Genomic DNA, 16,046 nt, shown 5'->3' with positions numbered 1-16,046 from the left:
ACTGACATACCTGAAAACTCCTCAATTATCTCAGATGCCCTTCTAATTCAATGCCACACCAACTTGGAAAAATCTATATTTTCTCTGATGACATCACGACATAACACCTATGATAAACTAAACTAAACCTTAGGCTTATATACCGCATCTTCTCTATAATAGTAGCGCTTGGCATGGTTTACATGAAATTAGAAAGGAGAACAGATACAATATGGATTTGGAATAGTATGGAGAGGAGCGGAATGTACAACTTTGAAAATAGCCAAGTTTTCAGATGTTTTCAGAATGGTTGGAAAGAGCCCAAATCGCACAGTTGAATAGGAAAATCATTCCACAGCTCAGTAATTTTGAAAATTAGAGACTTCCCTAATGCCAGAGCAGCATGTTGTGCAGGGGTATGTAATTCCGGTCCTCGAGAGCTGGAACCAGGTCAGGTTTTCAGGATATCCACAATGAATATGTACAAGATGGATTTACATGCACTGCCTCCTTGAGATGCAAAATCTATCTCATGCATATTTATTGTGGATATCCTGAAAACCTGACCTGGCTCCGGCTCTCGAGGATCGGAATTGCCACCCCTGGCAATGGCTGCACACAGAATGAAATGACTCAGAGTTTCAACACTGAGAGGACCTCTATGATTGCCTCATAACCTCTCTTTGCTCAGGAGATCATTCATTTGGAGACAAAGTCAAAGATGCTGTCTTGCAGATTAAAGATGATTATTCCACCTTAAGAGAACTGTCTGGCCAGCATTGGAAAGGGGTTTCATCCTCAACAAGGCTAACTTTCAATGATGCTGAAGACCTCATCCTTTTCAAAATGTTCCACAGATGATTCCAGCTGTACTTTCTCCTCTCCCAACAACAAACATCATCTATGAACCATATCAGAGACTGAGAAAAAGATAAAACCAATAATCCACTGAGGCACTAAATTTAAAGAGAACCCTTAGTTGTTGACAACCCAGTAGGCGGATGGAGGCAAACTTGTTAAGCAAGGAATGGCAAAAAATCTTCACAGACAAGTTTCAGACACAAAATTAGTTGCATGGATGAGCCATTGGTGCAATACATGGATTATCACCAATCATCACAAGAGGTCATCCTTGCATCAGAAATACAAGCATGATTTAGAATAGAGTCCAAAGAGGAAGTACCTCAGAATCATGGATTTTACTCCAGGTACTTCCTCTTTCCCACAAAATCTATAAGTTTATGTGCAATCCTGGACCTGTAAGTTCACAGTAAAAATAAGAAGAAGGCATGAAAACGTACCTATTCCTGAGTGGTGTTCCCTTTAAGCTGTATGTATGTGTGCATTCACACGGGTCAGAAAGGGAGCACATATATCAAGCAACTACACACACAAAATGTTTGCTGGCTTTCTTTATTGCGAATGTAGGTTATACTGTATACATCGAGTTGAGACTGAAAACATGCGCACAAAGGGGTAAATTATGTCGTCTAAAAAAATTGGTGCCAAAAAAAGGTTGGCGCTTAACATGATTCTATGAGCTCTGATGTTGCAGAAGGATTTTATGCATGCCGTGGACCACCAAAAGAACTGACAGATCGATTCTGGAAGAGATGAAACCGGCTATGCCACTCGAAGCCCAAATGACAAAGTTACGACTGTCTTATTTTGGTCACACTGTCAGAAGAAAAAGATCACTGGAAAACGATGTTATGTTTGGGAAGATCAAAGGAGCCAGGTGAAGAGGGTGACCTGTAATCAGATGGCTGGACACGCTGAAAACAACCATGGGGATGACGCTGGAGGACCTTACTGGCCTAGCACAAAACTGATTTCATTTTAGATCTGTAATTCATCAGGTCGCAAGGCTCGAACATGAATTGGCGGCACCTAACTAATTATAAACTGCCTCTGAAGCTAGGCTCAGTTTATAGAATAATGTGTAGCATCTGTCGGCATGTCTAACATTTAGGTGCGGATATTTATGCCAATGAAAACCAGGCCTTAATGCCGGTGCATAAGTTGTGCATGAATCAGATGCATTCTATAACAGTGCGCCTAACTTTCAGGAACACCCATGATCTGCCCATGCTCCTCCCCTGGCCACACCCCTTTTGAGACCTATGCACTAGAATTTATGCACACCACATTATAGAATATAATTAGGGCTAGATTCACTAACCTGCCCAAATCAAACAATCCGTTTCCGATTTGGGCCGGTCCGACTGATTCACAAATCAGTCATATTCAAATGAGGGTGATCGGAGGAATGCCCCATTTGCCAGCAGGGATTGAAAATGTGCAATCCCCGCTCATGCGCAGACCCTGACAGTAGTGACAGGAGAAGCAGCCTCCTGTCACTGCTGTCAGGGCTTGTAATTTTTTTTTTAATCATAAGAACATAAGAAATGCCTTCACCGGATCAGACCTTAGGTCCATCTAGTCCGGCGACCCGCACACGCAGAGGCTAAGCTAGGTGTTCCCTGATGATTACCATGTTTACCCGTATCCCTCAGTGTGATTCGCAAGAAGGTGCGCATCCAACTTGCCCTTGAAACCTAGAATGGTGGTCTCCGTCACAACCTCCTCCGGGAGAGCATTCCAAGCGTCCTCCACTCGCTGTGTGAAGCAGAACTTCCTGACATTTGTCCTGGGCCTGCTGCCCCTCAGTTTCAGACCATGTCCTCTTGTCCGAGACAGATTTGACAACGTGAATAACGACGATTCTTGCTCTATTTTGTCGAATTCTATTTTAAGTCTCTATTATATCCCCTCACAGTCTTCTCTTCTCAAGGGTGAACAACCCCAGTTTTCCGAGGCGTTCCTGGTAGCTCAAGTTCTCCATACCTTTTACTAGCTTTGTGGCTCATCTCTGCACCCTCTCCAGCAGTGTTATATCCTTCTTTAGGTAGGGAGACCAGTGTTGGATACAGTATTTCAAGAGCGGTCTGACCATCTAATATAATAAAATGGTAAGCCGCGCATGCGCACTTCCTATGCATGCGTCCGTTTTCCGTGAGCTGTAGCACACATAGGAAGTGCACGTGCGCGGCTTACGGTCTGGCCTCACGCGCAAGACAAGTGCACCCCCTGACCTCTCCAAGCCGGGACCGCAGCCAGCCAACGATCGCCTCCACAGCGCGCGAGGGGAGGAGGGAGAGAGCTGGGGGCTGTCCCGCTGGCAGCATGGCCCCGATCCCCTTGCGCCGCAGCAGTGTCGACGACTCCCCCCTCCTGCACCAACCGCTGCCGCTCCTGTTTGAAGCGGCCTGATGAGGTTCGCGGCCGGCTGTAGCGAACCTCGCAGACCGCTCTCCACATGAAGCACGTTCCCTCTAACGCGATCGCGTCAGAAGGAACATGCTACCATATGGAGAGCGGCCTGCAAGGTTCAATACAGCCGCCCATGAACCTAAGCAGGCCTCTTTGAACAGGAACAGGAGTGGCAGCGGCGACAGGAACCATGGATGGATGGGGGCAGGTAAGAACGGGAGGGCTATGGAGCAGGCAGAAAAGGGAGCTGTTTTGGTGGGAGGGTTGTGCTGAGTGCACGAAGCAGGCAGGCAGCCATTGCACAACAGGGGGAGAGGCAAAGGGGGCTGCTTTGGGGGGATGGTTGTGCTGGGGGCCGACAGCAATCATGGGGGGAACAAAAGAGGGCCATGGAGCAGGCAGGCATGGCACAACAGGGGGCCAGAGGGAGAGCGAAAGGGGGCTGTTTTGGGGAGAAGGGTGTGCTGGGGGCAGACAGCAATCAGGGAGGGGGGAGGAACAGAAGGGGGGCCACGAAGCAGGCAGGCATTGCACAACAGGGGAAGAGGCAAAGGGGGCTGCTTTGGGGGGATGGTTGTGCTGGGGGCCGACAGCAATCATGGGGGGAACAAAAGAGGGCCACGGAGCAGGCAGGCATGGCACAACAGGGGGCCAGAGGGAGAGCGAAAGGGGGCTGCTTTGGGGGGATGGTTGTTCTGGGGGAAGACAGCAATCATGGGGGGGAACAGAAGGGGGCCAAGAAGCAGGCAGGCATTGCACAACAGGGGGAGAGGGAAAGGAGGCTGCTTTGGCAAGCAGGGGGGCCAGGGAGACAGACAGAAAGAAAGACGCACAGACAGGGGACCAGGGAGAGACACAGACACAAAGAATGACAGACAGACAGCGTCCAGGGAGAGAGAGAGAGAGAGACAAATAAAAAACAAAAAACACACATACAGACTCTAGCACCTGTTATTGTAATGGGCTTAAACACTAGTTGCTCTATAAAGCGGCATTATGACGTCCGCTGATCTGCTCGTGATTCCCTTCTTTATCATTCCCTACATCCTGTTTGCTTTCTTTGCCGCCACTGCGCATTGAGCCAACGGCTTCAGGGTCCTATCTATCTACCAGGTCCTTTTCTTGTTCACTCTTGCCCAATGTGGCTCCTAACATTATGTATTTATGTTCCTTATTTTTTTTGCCCAGGTGCATCACTTTGCATTTTTCTATATTAAACTTCATCTGCCACTTTTCCACCCTTTTCTCTAGCTGGTTCAAATCTCTCTGGAGTTCTTCTTTGTCCATTTGTGACCCAACTGCCCGACATAGTTTTGTGTCATCTGAAAATTTGATTATATTACTTGATGTTCCTTCTTCCAGGTCATTTATGAAGATATTGAATAAGGTGGGCCCAAGAACCGAACCCTGGGGCACACCGCTTGTAACCCTCTCCCAGTCCGAGAACTTCCCATTTATACTAACCCTCTGCAATCTGTTTTCCAGCCATTTGCCTATCCATCTTAGTATATTCCCCTCTATTCCATGGCTTTGTAGTTTCCTCAGAAGTCATGCGTGTGGAACCTTGTTGAACGCTTTCTGGAAGTCCAAGTATATTATATCCACCGGTTCTCCGTTATCGATTTGTTTGTTTACCTTCTCAAAAAACTGAAGTAAATTCGTCAAACATGACTTCCCCTTCCTGAAGCCATGTTGACTAGCTCTCATCAGGTCGTGATTTTCCAGGTGTTGCACTATGCTATCTTTAATTAGTGCCTCAACCATCTTCTCAGGAACCGACATAAGACTTACAGGTCTGTAGTTGCCCGGTTCTGCTCTCGATCCTTTTTTGAAGATTGGGATGACATTCGCTATCTTCCAGTGGTCAGGTATTTGCCCGGTTCTAATTGATATGTTAGCTAGGGCTTGTAACAGTTCTCCAATTTCTACCTTAAACTCCTTTAACACTCTCGGGTGAATTCCATCCGGCCCAGGGGATTTGTCATTTTTTAGTTTGTCAATCTGATAGTATATCTCGTCCAAATCCACATTCACTGTGGTGAGGCTTTCCTCTATTTCTCCCATGAATACTCTCCCTGTTTCGAGCATTGTTGCAGTGTCTTCATTGGTAAAAACAGAGGCAAAGAATGAATTTAGCCTATCTGCAATCTGTTTGTCTTCCTTGATGCACCCTTTTTTTCCTTGGTCGTCGAGAGGGCCCACTGCCTCCTTTGCTGGTTTTTTCCCTTTTATGTATTTAAAAAAGGGCTTGAAGTTTTTGGCTTCATGTGCTATCTTTTCCTCATAGACCTTTTTGGCGTCTCTTACCGCCTTGTGACAATTTTTCTGGTCGACCTTGTGGCAGTTCCAGGTCTCTGTTGTTTTTTCACATTTCCATTTATTAAACGAGTTCCTCTTTTCCCTTATTGCATCCTTCACCTCTTTAGTTAGCCAAGCTGGTTCTCCTTTCTTCTTGTTTTTCCTTCCTTTGGATATCTGCGGAATGTAGAGATTCTGTGCTTCGGTGATGGTATTTTTTAGTAGGGACCATGCTTGATCGACCGTTTGGATTTCGGCTGTCCTTTTCTTGAGCCGTTCTTTAAACATGGCTCTCATGCTGTCATAATTCCCTTTTCTGAAGTCATAGGTTGTGGTTTGGGTCTTGGTTCGTTTCCCCTTCCCGATGCCAATTCTAAAACTGATCATGCTGTGATCGCTCGTCTCCAGTGGGGCCGTGACTTCTACATCTGTTGCGCTTCCCGTTATGCCATTTAGGACCAAGTCCAAGGTTGCGGTCCCTCTTGTCGGTTCTCCCACCATTTGTTCTAGGAAGCAGTCCCCTATCATTTCCAGGAACTTTATTTCCCTGCCGCAGTTTGAGGTTCCTAGATTCCAGTTTATCCCCGGGCAGATATTTTGCGGGTTTTACACACGCAAAATATGTGCTCGGTAAAAAAATAAATAAAGGGCCCCCCACCCGGAACTGCTTCCTCCCTCCCCAAACCCCTACAAAATGCCCCCCACCTCAAACGCGGCCCCGCCGATGCCCCATAAAAGGCAGGAGGACTGCCAACTCCCTCCTGCCATGTGAAACCCCCATACTGATCTGTCTGGCACACCTCCCTCCTTCACTATCTGCCTGTCTGTAGCTCTACCTAGGCCGGCCGGGCCCATCTGCTCCCCCCTCTAGCTTTAAGAATCGTTGGGGCAGGAGGGTACTCATTCCCTCCTGCTCCAGGCCTCCTCCGAGGTCGTCAGGATGACCTTAATATTGTTGGGACCTTAATATTGTTGGGAGCAGGAGGGGTGCTCACTCCCTCCTGCTCCACGCCTCCGACGACGACGTGTGCGGCCTTAGGCCCCGCCCTGATGCATCAGTGGATAAGTGCCACTGACTAGAGAATATCCCCGTGAGTTTTGTCGCTTTCCCTGTCCCTGCCCCATTCCCGTAAGCTGTGCCTTAACCACACAAGCCTTGAACACTGATGATTTTAAAGTGTTTGAGGCTTGTGCAGATGAGGACAGAGCTTGCAGGAATGGGGAAGGAACAGGAAAATAACTCACGGGGGGTAGGACGGGTAAATGAGTTCCTGCAGGGACTGGGAAATTTTGTCCCCGTGTCACTCTCTACCACTGACCATGTCTATCCACTGATTATCAGCTGCACTATCTAGATCAATGGTTCCCAAACCTGTCCTGGGGGACCACCAGCCAGTCGGGTTTTCAAGACATCCCTAATGAATATGCATGACAGAGATTTGCATATAATGGATGTGACAGGTATGCAAATCTCTCATGCATATTCATTAGGGATATCTTGAAAACCTGACTGGCTGGTGGTCCCCCAGGACAGGTTTGGGAACCACTGATCTAGATACTATCCAAGGCTGTGGCAAATCATTATTGAACACCCCTGCACTACCTTGGTAGAGGTCATATTCAACCCCTCTATCTGGATAACTCTCCAGATAACAGGACTGCCAAAAAGACTGCCTAATTTATTTGGACAGTTATCTGGATCGTAGGATTGGCTATCCCTGCTACCCAGTTAACATCTGCACTGGCTGATGTATCCAGATATTCAGCACTGGCTGCTAGACTGATAGCAGTGCTGAATATTCTGACTATATTTAAACACTGCAGCCATTGGTGATTTGTTATTCTGTGTCCTCTTGATTGACTGGAGAAGGCAGAATTATTTGCAAAGGGGAATCATATGTCCAAGTAGTAGCAAATGTAATAATATGTGGGAATGATTTGCTGGCAGGCTTCCCCATTGGCACTGTGCTAGGGGAGGATTTAGGGATGTCACATAGGGGTAGATTTTCAAAGAGGTTTAACTAGGCAGGAGAGGCTTCTGTGTGGTTGGACCTCACAGAAGGCCAGCTGCTACTATTCAGTGGCACATTACCACTAACTGGGGCTTGATTTGGGGGGAGAGGGGTTGATGTTGATAGCTCTTTTGATTTTGGGGAAGGGTTTTTGATGTCAAGAGGAGGTTGGCTGGCTACCTTGATGTATTTGGGAGCTATGGTATAGCTAGGGTTACCAGATTTTCCCGAAGGAAAATCCAGACCCGTGGCCATGCCCCTAGGCCCACCTCATTCTGCCTGTGTTACACATCGATCTAGGTACCTAAGGCAGGTGCTTATTATATAATTGGGGCCTGAATGTTATTCTACACCTAATATATCTTCCAGGTTGGTGGATGACCCAGATATGTAATGCTGGTGTTAAGTATGACCCAGGCATTGAACATCAGGGTTAGATTCAGCCCATGGCAGTCCGAAGTTTTTAACACTATTGAATACTGTGGGCTAGGGATACCAGATTTTCCTTTGTGAAAATCCGGACCCATGGCCATGCCCCCAGGACTGCCCAGTTCCACTTCTGTCATGCCCTGTTCCGCCCCCCAGCCCCACCCGCAGATGGCATCTATGGATGCGACGCAATGACATCACTGCGTTGTGTTCGCACCAGGCGCGGATGCCCCTTCCCGATGCGATTTTGTACCCAGACAGAGTGACAGGTTTTGAAAAGCCGTCTGGGGAAATCCGGACATCTGGCAATCCTACTGTGGGCTGAATTTCGGGGTATAAATGTTTAGTTTAGGCCTGCAAAATAGTAGGCCCAGACTAAATAGGCAGTGGCTGTAGAAGTAAATATGTCACATGTTTATTCAATGCAGCTGATTTGTGTCAATTGCCGGCAGTTAGAGTCACACGGTTGCTGCTACAACAGAATATCTCACCCAGAAATTTTCACACTAGAAAGAAAACAAGCGTTGACTGAGGTGATGCAGTTCTTCTCTGCTTATTCACAGAATGTTAGCTTTCTACCCCTTACTACTAGACTGCAAGCTACATTGATATGGGCCTCAACACAAGCTTGAATCAATCATTTCATTTATGTTGCAGAACCACTATCGTTATCAGGTTAAATCTCCATTGAACATGTACCCATTCCTTTATCCCAAGTATTAAAAAAATTTAAAATGATTAATGGCCAAGACAGATGAATATTAGTTGGTTATTCCACGAACGAAAAACTGGATCATGAATTACCGTGTTCCCCCGAAAATAAGGCCTATCCCGAAAATAAGCCCTAGCATGATTTTTAAAGATGCTCCTAATATAAGCCCTACCCCCCAAATAAGCCCTAGTTAAGATCAACTCCCTAAGCCACAGGTGTCAAAATCGGTCCTATTCATTGGGGAAATCCAGAAAACCCGACTGGATTCCGGCCCTCGAGGAGGGACTTTGACACCCCTGCCCTAAGCCCTCCCCGAATGTCCCTGACACACCCTGAATCCATCCCTGACACTAGTGCTGTCCGATTCGCTGAGAAATTCAGACTCGTTGATTCAGCAGCCCCCACCCCGGTGAGACCTGACATACCTCCGCTCAGAGGCCTCCTAAAGCAGCGGCAGCGCTCTGAACAGGCTGCTTCATGGCCTTCCCCGCCGGGGCTTTCCCTCTGACATGTCACTGATGACATCATCAGTAATGCAGCAGAGGGAAGGCCCTGGCGGTGAAGACTGCAAAGCAGCCCGTTCAGAGCGCTGCCACAACTGCTGTTTTTGGAGGCCTCAGAGCAAAGGTATGTGAATCTCACAGTGGGAGGGTCAACGGGGTTCTGCTGCACAGGGGGATGGGAGGGAGGGATAGAAAGATGCTACACAAGGGGATGGGTGAGAGGGGAGGAAAGATACTGCTCATGGGGAAGGAGGGGGGAGAAAGGAAAGAGGAAGCATTGGGGTGCAGGAGAAGAAGGGAAAGATGATTGTTCTACATGAAAAAAAAAATAAGACATCTCTCCAAAATAAGCCCTAATGTGTTTTTTGGACCCCAAATTAATATAAGACACTGTCTTATTTTCAGGGAAACACGGTAGTATATCTCCATATATCACCCAATAACAGACAGGGGGTTGGTTTTCAAGGTAGCTGCACATACCCCCTTGGCCCATGGCCTTAGCCCTTGCCCCCTCCAAGAGAAACAGAGCTGCTGGCTGAAGACTTCTTCAGTTCTATTTTCATAGACTGACTTTCGGCACGAGGCTCAAACTTTGTCAGATTTCCTGTTCCCAGGCCTGTCACTACTGGCTTTCCTGCTTTCATACCTTTTGACACAGGAATGCGAGTAGGTGTGGAACGCTGTGATGACCCATCCTGTGTGGTCTAGAAAGGAGAAAGAAAGCAACGATGTGACAAGAGCTCGGTAATTCCCTTTTCAATACCAAGTAACGCATAAAACACCAAAAAAACACACTGCAGTCATGTATTTGGGCTAGAGAGTCATTCAGTGGTGTAGTAAGGGGGGGGCAGACCGCCCCAGGTACCATCTTGGTAGGGGCACCGATAGCCCTGCTCCTTTCCACTCCTTCCCTGCTGCACGCGCACCTTCACTGCCACCCCCCCCCCCCACCCCCAAGCCTCCAGCTCTTTACCGGCGCGAGCAGCAGCTCCAACCTGCTGCTCGCACTGGCCTTGGCGCTCCCCTCTGACGTTATTTTTGGATCCCGCAATTAGAAAGTAATGTCAGAGGGAGAGCCGACCCTGGCACGGCCAATAAATTGGAGGTGCTGATCGCGCCGGGGAAGCGAGACAGGTACGGAGGAAGGGAAGGGGTACGCACGCGGCAGGAGGGGTAGAGAAGAATGCAAGGGGACACACCACCACCCCAGGTGCCAGTAGAGTCATTCACATAAAAACATAAGAATTGCCATAGTTGTACAGACCGAAGGTCCATCAAGCCCAGTATCCTGTTTCCCAACACTGGCCAACCCAGTAGAAACTCAAAGAGTAGCAACATTCTAGAGCTGAGATTGTGATGTCATAATGCCTCATTCCATCAATGCCTAAGAGCCAGTGATGTCACAATGGCTTGATTGTCCTAGACTTGGCTCACATAAGAATTGTCATACTAGGACAGACCAAAGGTCCATCAAGCCCAGTATCCTGTTTCCCAACAGTGGCCAACCCAGTAGAAACTCAAAGAGTAGCAACATTCTAGAGCTGAGATTGTGATGTCATAATGCCTCATTCCATCAATGCCTAAGAGCCAGTGATGTCACAATGGCTTGATTGTCCTAGACTTGGCTCACATAAGAATTGTCATACTAGGACAGACCAAAGGTCCATCAAGCCCAGTATCCTGTTTCCCAACAGTGGCCAACCCAGTAGAAACTCAAAGAGTAGCAACATTCTAGAGCTGAGATTGTGATGTCATAATGCCTCATTCCATCAATGCCTAAGAGCCAGTGATGTCACAATGGCTTGATTGTCCTAGACTTGGCTCACATAAGAATTGTCATACTAGGACAGACCAAAGGTCCATCAAGCCCAGTATCCTGTTTCCCAACAGTGGCCAACCCAGTAGAAACTCAAAGAGTAGCAACATTCTAGAGCTGAGATTGTGATGTCATAATGCCTCATTCCATCAATGCCTAAGAGCCAGTGATGTCACAATGGCTTGATTGTCCTAGACTTGGCTCACATAAGAATTGTCATACTAGGACAGACCAAAGGTCCATCAAGCCCAGTATTCTGTTTCCAACAGTGGCCAACCCAGGTTCCAAGCACCTAGCAACATCCTAAGTAGTAGAACAGATTTTATGCTGCTTATCCTAGGATTAAGCAGTGGATTTCCCCCAAGCCATCTTAATAATGGTCTATGGACTTCTCTTTTAGGAAATTATCCAAACCTTTTTTTAAACACTGCTAAGCTGATTTCACCACATTCTCCGGCAATGAATTTGAATTTAATTACACATTGTGTGAAGAAATATTTCTTCAGTTTGTTTTGCATTTACTACTTAGTAGCTTCATTGCATACATTACATTACATTACATTAGTGACTTCTATTCCGCCTGTACCTTGCAGTTCTAGGCGGATTACATTTGAAGATAGCTGGACATTACCAGGAAGTTACAAATTAGCGATTGGGTACACTAGTCCTAGTATTTTTGGAAAGGATGAACAAGCAATTCACATCCACCCTTTCCACTCCACTCAGTATTTTATAGACCTCTATCATATCACCCCTGAGCTGCCTCTTCTCCAAGCTGAAGAGCCCTAGCTGCTTAAGCCTTTCCTCAAAGGGAAGTTGTCCCATCCCTTTTATCATTTTTTGTCGCCCTTCTCTGTACCTTTTTTAATTCCACTATATCTTTTTTGAGATACGGCGACCAGAACTGCACACAGTATTCGAGGTGCGGCCGTACCATAGAACGATAAAAGGGCATTATAACATTTTCATCTTTGTTTTCCATTCCTTTCCTGATAATTACAAACATTCTATTTGCTTTTTTAGCCGCCGCCGCCGCCGCACATTGAGCCGAGGGTTTCAACATATCCTCAACAATGACACCTAGATCCTTTTCCAGGACAGTGACTCCTAACACAGAACCCAGCATCACATAGCTATAGTTCAGGCTCCTCTTTCCCACATGCAAAACTTTGGACTTGCTCACAAATATAATGTTACCCAGAATTCACACGCCTCAATGTCAAAAGCTAGAATTCTAAGTATAGCCATGATACAACCAGATTATGTCAAGACTTAGAGAGAAAAATGCCCCAAAACACGAAAGCAACAAAATGCCCTCTGTTCCTAGAAATACATTGGCCCTGACTTGATATTCAGACAGTGGGAGGCAGCATGGCTACCTCCTGCGGTTGGTGGTGAATCTGGATATTCACTACTGGAGCTGTGTCTGGCCGCTGGCATTGAATTTACGGATTCAGTTCAGCTGCTGAAGACTTAGCTGGCCAAGCCAATATTCACTGATTGGCCGCCTAAGGCATAGGGACCAAAAATAGACCTGCTTTTTAGGCAAGTCTGTCTGGTTGCTAGACGTAGCTGGTCACCACTCAATTTGCTGACCAGGATATTCAGTGGGAGATAGCCATCTTAGAGGCATATAGCCAGCCAGCAGACATTCCTGACTGGCAATACTGCTAAATATCGGGTGGATTATGTTCAATTTTTCAAAAACATAGTTGGGTTCTAAGGAATAACGTAGGCAGAGTCATAAAATCCACATTAGCAATTTTCTGTTACGTAAGAAGGTACATTAAAAAGAGGAGATTCAGCAGCAATTTGAGGGGGGTTGTAGGAAAGCAGGGCACTTTTCCACCATGTGGACCGACGTACATAAAAGCGAAAGTGAAAGAAACTATATCACTGGGGAGTTCTTATGCAAAATATTCTGGTACTTGAAATTAATTTGCTTAGTACCTCAACAAGCAAAAATCTAACCCTTCCCCCCCCCCCCTTTTACAAAAGAGTAGTGTGTTTTTTAGCAATCGGACACAGCGGTAACAGCTCATACATTCATATGAATTATATGAGCGTTGGAGCTGTTACCACCACGGCCAGTACTAAAAACCATACTACGCTTTTGTAAAAAGGGGGAAGGGGGTAAGAAAGGTAGATTGGAAGAAATCTAGTTCTCTATATGTTTGTAGCCAGTGGCCATCCAGAATCCTAGAAGGTGATGGCAGATAAGGATTAACTGATCCACCTAGTCTACTTGGCTTTTCTGCTCGAGAATATGTATATCAGAGCTTTGCTACCCTTTCATGTTGGTTGACCATGCCTCTACTTCCTGGAAGCTTGACACATTATCATTGCTCTTTCACACTGGCATTTGTTTAACTCTCTGGAAAAAAGGAGGCTCAGGGGAGATATGATAGAGACCTTCAAGATCATGAGGGGCATAGAGAGGGTGGATAGGGACAGATTCTTCAGGCTGAAGGGGACAACAGGTACGAGGGGGCATTCGGAGAAACTGAAGGGAGATAGGTTCAAAACAAATGCAAGGAAGTTTTTTTTCACGCAAAGGGTCGTGGACACTTGGAATGCGCTACCGGAGGAAGTGATCAGGCAGAGTACGGTACAGGGATTCAAACAGGGATTGGACGTATTCCTGAGGGATAAAGGGATCGTGGGATACTGAGGGAGGAGCTGGGATGTAACACAAGTATAGAAAGCTAACCAGGTAATAAGTATAGAAACCCAACCAGGTCGTGCATGCGCAAGACCAGAGGGTTAGGACTTCGATGGGAAGATAGGACTTCAATGAGAAACCAAGGTGGCAAGGGAGCCCCTTCTGGTGATTCAGACAGGTCGTGACCTGTTTGGGCCGCTGCGGGAGCGGACTGCCGGGCAGGATGGACCTATGGTCTGACCCGGCGGAGGCACTGCTTATGTTCTTATGTTCTAACTCCTTTAATTGGTCTCTTAGAGGGTAATTCTATAAAATATGTGCTAACAATTACACAATGATTAAACATTTAAATTAATTTTTTAAGGCAAGAACAAATGTGGATAAACATAAGCCAGTTGGCTGTATATCTAGACTTTCGGAAAGCTTTTGACAAAATCCCATGTGTGAGACTCCTGAGAAAATTAAAAGGCCATGGGATAGGAGGCAATGTTCTTTTGTGGACTGGGAACTGATTCAAATATTGGTCTCCAACATTTTTTGTGTAAAGGGCCACAGTATGAATATGAGAAAGCTCTGAGGGTCAGCAAAGGATTTCAAGCTTATGCATTCTAATTTTGTAAATCCTTGACCTGATTGCTCAGACTGGGTATTATTACACATTAAAAATGAATGCTAATGAGGGCCAGAGGCAAGATGGCCGCAGTGCAGTGAGGACGCTTGCAACACATTCTCCTGCTGAAAACTTTTCTCGTTCATGTTTATCGGGGCTACATTACATTACATTAGTGACTTGTCGGGGAAATCCAGACGTCTGGTAACCCTAACCCTAGGTGAAGGGTATTGCATATATCCCACTTATGGCAGAAAAGTACGTGCTAATGTTTGCGGTTTAACATAATCTGTGATGTGTTCCTTAGCAAATGAGGAGTAGCCCCACCTTTGGGGCTGCAGAGATTAGGCAGTTGGTTTAAGACCATAGATGATGTTGGAAGTAAGTGAAGGAGTGAACATGTGACCTTCGTTTCTGAAACAAATACTCCGTGAATGGGAATCAGAGGCAGGTTTCAGACATTCAAGGCTGGATTCTCAAAACTTACTGGGCCCTTAATGATAGTCACTATACCGGTTCCAGCCGATTTAGTGTGCTAGTATTTTACCGGCCAATTATCAGAACGGCTCACTTCTGAGAACGGCCTTTTCTGAGCTTCATAGCAGTCTCCGATTCTGCCATGTAAATGTAGTACAATGAGGTCATTAATATTAAAATGGTAGTAAAATGGCCTCATTAATATTTAAAGGAGCACTCTGGGCGATTCTCTATCATCGCCAGGTGATTCCCTAACCTCGTTGTGCCACATTTGAGGGCAAAATTTTCTGTCTAGTTCTGAACAGTCATAGCCTGATTGGCTCAGGCACTGACAGGAAAGTAAGGCTTGACAGCTCAGACCCTCCCCCACCAAATTTTTTTTTTTTAAATACCCTCAATTTTTCCCTCCCACTGATCCCCCTAGGGCAGGGGTGGGCAACTCTGGTCCTCAAGGGCCAGAATCCAATCGGGTTTTCAGAATTTCCCCAATGAATATGCTTTGAAAGCAGTGCATGCAAATAGATCTCATGCGTATTCATTGGGGAAAGCCTGAAAACCCGATTGGATTCTGACCCTCGAGGACCAGAGTTGCTCATGTTTGCCTTAGGGCCATTCGATGCCCCAATGATACCAGTGTCTCCTGCCCCATGATAGCCTCCCAACAGCCCCCCCCCCCCGCCCCCTACACCTTTAAATTGAAGGATGGCAGTAGGGATGCCCAATCTCTCCTGCCACCAAGGTCTACCAACCCCTCCCCCCCCCTACAATTGCCTGACACCCCTTGCACCTTTAAATTGAAGGACAGCAGGGGGGATGCCCACTCCCTCCCACCATGGGGCTTCCCTGCCCCCCCCCCCGCTAAGCCTCCTCCCAATACCCCCCCCTGCCCCCTATATCTTTAAGACAAAGGCCGGTGGGAGGGAAGCTTACTTCCTCTAGCCAGCAGGCCCACCTCTTCAAAATGGCAGGACTTTCCCTTATCGGTGCACCCTGGGATGCACTGAGGAGGGGCCTATGGCTCTGATTGTCCCCAGGCACCTTAGACCCCTTCCCAATGCATCCTGCTAGACATTCAGGAACAGGGTTTTGATTATCGGCACTTGGATGTCCCAGTAATTAGGTCACCCAAGTGCCAACTTATGCAATTTTTTGAATGTTTTAGTTTTTTGATTATGAGCCCCATATGTTCTAAATGCTATTTTTTTTCCTTATCCTGCATTTTCAGTGTTATTTAATTTTGGATGTTTCAGTCCCTCTGGGTTAAGTGAATGGATG

The 16,046-nt window shown here is 46.7% G+C and overlaps 1 protein-coding gene across 1 annotated transcript in view; it reads right to left on the bottom strand.

Annotated features, from left to right (window-relative positions):
* FILIP1 (filamin A interacting protein 1) overlaps positions 1-16,046 on the bottom strand; it is a 265,510-nt gene that overhangs the window by 14,964 nt on the left and 234,500 nt on the right. Inside the window, 1 exon segment of the mRNA XM_033938162.1 lies at positions 9,853-9,910. Within this exon segment, the coding sequence (XP_033794053.1) occupies positions 9,853-9,910 (58 nt within the window).

The sequence above is a fragment of the Geotrypetes seraphini genome, chromosome 3 (genome assembly GCF_902459505.1).
Source record: "Geotrypetes seraphini chromosome 3, aGeoSer1.1, whole genome shotgun sequence".
Taxonomy (NCBI): domain Eukaryota; kingdom Metazoa; phylum Chordata; class Amphibia; order Gymnophiona; family Dermophiidae; genus Geotrypetes; species Geotrypetes seraphini.
Note: the sequence above shows the minus strand (reverse complement) of the source record. Positions and strands in the feature narration are given on the sequence as shown.